Here is a 5,819-nt window from a genome sequence, read left to right as displayed (position 1 = left end):
GTCGACTTCCGTTTTTAGCAAAAATGATAAAAATACCCAAATGATAAAATTATCCGTGATGCTAATAACCAGCATCTTCTGTATTTACATGCGCTTTTTCAACCATCTTCCACTAATCCGGCGATTACAGTAATCTGACACACCCTAGTCTGATATGTGCCGGATTAGCGTGAGTCTGCTGTAATTACAATCTTAGTCATTCTCGCTTCATTTTGAAAGATGAATGGCGGAACCCCGAACATTTAACATGCGTACCTCAAGTAATTTTTAAAAACAGTATAACACAATTCGAATCTTTTGCTCCCTGAACCTATCAATATATTGTTCAGAGCTAGTTCAATAGCAATAGCTGAATAAGGATATATAATTATACACATGTACATAGCGTGTATCTGAGATACAACATATTCCAGATTAATATTTATTAAATGGTTAGCGTGCTAATCGCTCGACTTCCAGTCGATCAAGATGGTGATTGGTATGATATCATAATTGAAAACAAAATATTTTATTGATGATTCATATTACAAAATATGTGTACTTTATGAATTATTCAACATCAAAAATGAATGTTTCAAGCCGCTTTCGGCGGATTTTCTCTTCCACGGCTTGATTTGAAGGAACTGCTCTACGAAAGAGTGAAACTTGGAGTGAAATTCGTCGCTGACCAAGCTGAAACTGTAGGTTTGGCGAATGCAGGTCAGGGATAGATCCGGTTTACTCAATTCGGACAGGAATACACCCCAGTCGGAGCCTATTATAGAAACACATTCAGAGAAAAAGAAAGTAGAACAAAAGAAAGTAGAAAAAGAAAGTAGTAGTAGTGCGCCGCTATCATATTTATATACTTACAACTATCTTCTAATAATTTCATAAAGAAAAAGTCCCCGAAGACCACATGTACGACTACTAGACCGTAAGCCCATAAGTCGATGACTTTGGGCCATGATTTCTTGCTCCAGCTACCACTTCCGCCATCTCTAGAGAAGCTCAGCTCTGGTGGTCGGAACGCGTGCAGCAACGGGAAATGGCGCGTCTTCTGGTTGGCCCTTGTCAGACCGGAAAAGTCACCGATTTTCGCAACATCGTGGCTGGAAGATATGAAGATGTTCGCAGCTCTAAGGTCCAGGTGACACAGATGGATTCCATGCAAGTACTTCAAACCTTGCAGAATGCCCTTGAGGAAGCTGATACTTCGCGAAAGGGAATTCCTCGCCGAAAGATAGCACGGTCTCTGAAAAATATGTAAAGAAAAAAAACATTGCTCACACATATGTGCATTTTTTACAATCCCCTAAAGCCGGATTTTCCTAGGAGCAGGTTTCTACACTGCGTACAGCTTGGAAACGCTGATTGGTCGAAAAAAACCTGAATTTCAGGTTTTTAACCAATCAGCATTTTCACGCGGCACACAGCGCAGAAATTCTATTCCTAGGAAAACCCGGCTTAACAACGAGAATAAACTTAGATACGTCACGTCACATCAAACGAGATTCTACTAATTTTTTTTTACAAGTAAAGCGGTCTAAAAAACCGGTTTAGAAAATGCGCAATACCTCTTTTTTCGGTTAGCGGATTAAGCCCTATTTTGACATTCTTTGAATTTAGCTTGTATTGCCAAGAGAAACAAAATTTAAGGTACTGATAAGATAATGCAGTAACAAAAATTCCGCCAAGACACCGGTTGAATTCTCTTTCGTTTCTCCTAGCATCAAAATACAGTGGACTCAAGGCCGAACACCTACCAGAGCGAAGAGGTAAGAGATACAGATAAGCGTCGAAAACAATTGTACTGTTTTGTTCTACGCCTTACACACTCGAGCAGCGAGACAAAGAATCGAAAGAGGACACTGAACGAGGTCCGGGAGTTGAACAAAAAAGCTTGTTTTTACCGCGAAGTAAGGACTTTCTCTATCTACTGATTGGTTTTTTTCTGCTTTTTTTTCTCTCCCTCTTCTGCGGAGGAATTATCATCATCACACACTTATTACATTATTACATTTCAGAAACACCCTGGTCATTTCCGCTCTTCTCCGCCTCTTTTACTATGTGTGAGCACCTCTTCTTCTTCTTCCCCGACCCCAATGCATTTCCTCCTTCCGAGTCGCCCTCTTATCTCTTCGCTCTACTATAACCGCAACTATAGTCAGGGGACCACGACGTATGGGAATGTATAATATCGACTAGCGACGAAAACAATTGTATTATTTTGTTCTACACCTCACCTGCTCGAGAGGGAGAGAAAGAGGCGCTCAACGGGGTGCGGGATTCAAAGAACGGTGTTTGTTTTCAGATCGAGATGGGGATTTTCACTAGCTGCTGATTGGTCACGCGTTTCTCCCCTTTTTTTCTCTTCCTCTCCTGTGGAGACATCATCATTATCACACGCTTCACATTTCTATCCTCCGGCTATTTTCGCTATTCCCCCTTCTCTTTTACCTTTCTAGTCGAAATTCTCTTACAGCTTATCTCTTCACTCTACTATAACCGCAGCCTAAGTAGGGTGCTCCGAAGTTTGATCCGGCTATTTCAGGACTGTACGCATTATTTCTTCAGCATGTTATGTAAGAGTGAATTACTATAAACGCGTATTTCTCACACATGCAAAGGTGACCATGAAACCACGTCATTTTAAGCAAAATTTAGTTTCAAGGGATAACCTCCTTCATAGCACTCTATCATGCGGCAATTCACTTGAATAAGGCACGTAAACTGGAAACTCACTTGCAGGTAATTGTGCAGATCCATGCCAATGAAATCCATCATAAAGATGACGCTTCCACGGGAACTGGCATCCATCTTCAGAAGCTCAACAACGTTAGGGTGCTCAAAATCTTTCCACACGTCGATTTCTAAATTATTCAATGCACAGTTCTTCGGACTTATTTTGACAGCGTAGTGCTTACCCTTCTCGTCTCTGAGCTCGTATACTCTACCGAAAGAGCCCTTCATCGATCGGCCAGCGTGTTTCAGTCCGTTGGAATCCATGAAGTTCTTAAGATCGTTCTTGAAATCCCAACTGCTGTCCGATTCTAGAAAAACATCGCAACTGGTTACAGCCATTTCCGAGATAATCTGACATTGAGGTGTCACTTAATGACGACTGAAACATATAATAAACTGACGGGGGGGAAAAGAATTTTGACTGTTTGAGGCCTTATGCCAATTATATCTTAAAAATTTTAACTCAAAAACGAAATCTTCGAGTTTGGCCTCATTATCTTTGTTATGTCTAATTTTTGAATATTGGGAAGTTATTTAGCTGTTAGGATGAGTTGATGGTAACTCGGATTTCAATTTAAATACTAAGATGAAAAATTTGCAGACAGAGAAGAAAAGTTTTCTTGATTTCATGTGCATGTCCCAGCTATCCTATCGCTGCTCCAGAGACATAAGGAACTCCAATTCGCCCACTAGTTTTTTTTTTACTTTTTTTTCATGAAGTGGTCCTCTTAAGACTTTATAGATACTTTTATAAGTGCGCAGAGTGTTTGTTTAGTGTGTTTGTGGAACGGCGTTGTTTCCTTTTTACTTCCTTAACCCCATGATATTCTTCAATATTCTTCGCTTGGCAGTGACAGAATATGAAGTTTGGTGAAAAGCTAATGGATAATTCAGTCATTCCGAAAGTTTTTAGTATTTTAGTTGGTGCATGTTGCAGCAGCCGCTGTTTCTCTTTTTATCAAACTAAAATGAATATTTTGTGGTAGCGAAAGTTGAGGGTGTAATGAGATGTCTGGTCAGAATTTTTATCGTAATCATATATTTTGAATATTCTCACAGGGTGGTTAATATGGCTGATCACACACACACAAATACACAAGAAAATTTGTATTGTAGGCATTTGATGCTACTTCAAAAAATATATTTATATGTATATAATGCTGCTCAAACTTGGAAAAATAAAAATATTAACTCTATATAAAGTTGTTTTTTCAGTGGTTCCCACTTGTGGTACGGTACTCGTACCCCTGAGAGCCATTCAGAGTGGTGGGCCATTCAGAGGTGTGCAACAAATAATCAAAAATGGGGGGGAAAGATGGATAAAGTAGTTATTTCATTCATTTTTTTTTTCTTTGGTAGGGTTACCAGATTTTAAATAGTTTGAGATTAAATTACTAGGCATATATCCTTCGAAACCGTTAATTTAGGGTATAGACCAGTGGTTCTCAACCGGGGGCCATATGACCTTAGGGGGGCCCTAGGATATTCCAAGGGGGCCACGGATGAAAATCTGGCGAAAGGGGAGCCACGGCTACTGATACGGGGGCCACGAAGAAGGTTGTGGAATTAGTCACTCTGACTAAAAAAAATTGAATTTCAAACAAAAAATGCATAGAATATATATTTTTCGAAATTTTTCCGCTATTCAAGTAACATTAATATGAGGAAGGAAATAAAAAAGTGTTGCATGTAATCTCGGTGGGTTTACGACTTGGGGGTGACAGTAGGCCCTGACGCAAACTATAGAAGAGGTTTAAGCAAAATGGAATAACTGTAAAGACAGAAAGTTGTGTGTGTTCGAAGACTTTTCATTCAAAGAAGGCAGCCATAAAGAAAGCAGACAAAGATTTGTTGGCCATTCATTGACATTCTTTTGAGTGCTGGTAGTAAATGCAATCCAAGAAGTAGATGGGTGAAAAATAAAAGCTTGTGTGTAAAAAACCCCATCGTTTTCATGCAATTACAGACGGATAGCCGTCTAGTTTAGCACAAAGCTATCTTCAACCGGCACTGAGTGGTCTGATCATTGATCATTTTTGTCGCACCACGGTCATTTTCTGCACACGAGGGCTAATTATACTGTGAACCACAATTTATTGCCGATTCCGAACGGCAGGCTTGTTTCTTATACTCATCGAGAGGTTGGTGCGCTAACCCCTCGATGGGGGACTCCATGCGGTAGCAAATTTTTTGCTGCGGTCAAGTCGCCATTTTTCGTTGTACCCCTGTGTCAGGAAAGTTTTCTGACAAGGACGAACCGGGTATAGAACTCGCGGCACCTCTAAACCTGAGTGGTCCGATGGGGAATATATAGGGTGACCATACGTCCCGTATTTCCCGGGACAGTCCCGGTATTTTGTGTTTTTTTGGCCGTCCCGACTTTTTGGCAAAAGTGTCCCGGGTATTCCAGTATTTTACACTAAGCCAACTTGAATTTTTATTCTTTATTGAAGTCAAAGATTGATATTATTTTTCAACTCATAAATTATTTTACGATAATTACAACTATATATGAGAATATTAATCTTCCACATTTGATTGAACGTTTGTCTTTCGTGGAATATATTGTAATCCACTGCAATTTGCATCATTTCCCACCATTGGGATTTTTCTGTAATTTCAGCAATATTTGGCAACTTTGTTTGGTTTTGGCGTTGTTTTTGGCGATAATTGGCGATGTCCCGTATTTTCCCGTATTTGGAAACGCAATGTCCCGTATTTCTCTCGAGGAAATATGGTCAGCCTAGGAATATATTTATAAAAATCGAATAAAGAGTGATTGCTCTGGGGTATTTTTTTAATGAATTTTTGGGGAGGGGTGTGGCAACCCATTGCCTCCACTGAAAAGAAATAAAGTCGAATTCAGTTATAACGAACTGCAAGAGACCAAATCATGCATGAGGAAAAATACCTTACGAAATTTTAATTTTTTTAAAACTACATTGCTGTATAACTGAAGAAACTGTAATTGCATAAATTTGCTGTTGTTTCAAAATCGCAAGTGTTCATATGCTATTCATTTCAATTTAACAGGAAAAACGTGATTTTAAACATATTTAAGACGGTCTTAACGTCATTTGGTTTATGCTGATTGG

General features: G+C 39.4%; 1 protein-coding gene across 1 annotated transcript; it reads right to left on the bottom strand.

Annotated features, from left to right (window-relative positions):
- Positions 1-542: 542 nt before the first annotated feature.
- On the bottom strand, positions 543-3,063 carry LOC149084442 (uncharacterized). Its single transcript, XM_089235316.1, has 3 exons — positions 2,725-3,063; positions 853-1,234; positions 543-754 (listed from the first exon to the last, which is right to left on the bottom strand). Exons 1-3 carry the CDS (start codon positions 3,061-3,063, stop codon positions 543-545), a joined length of 933 nt encoding a protein of 310 aa, XP_089091442.1.
- Positions 3,064-5,819: the final 2,756 nt, after the last annotated feature.

This window comes from Pholcus phalangioides, unplaced genomic scaffold, assembly GCF_987345545.1.
Source record: "Pholcus phalangioides strain wild (caught in Gottingen) unplaced genomic scaffold, Ppha-v1.0 ptg000008l_1, whole genome shotgun sequence".
Lineage (NCBI taxonomy): Eukaryota > Metazoa > Arthropoda > Arachnida > Araneae > Pholcidae > Pholcus > Pholcus phalangioides.
The sequence above is the reverse complement of the archived record's forward strand: the minus strand, read 5'-3'. Positions and strand labels throughout refer to the sequence as shown.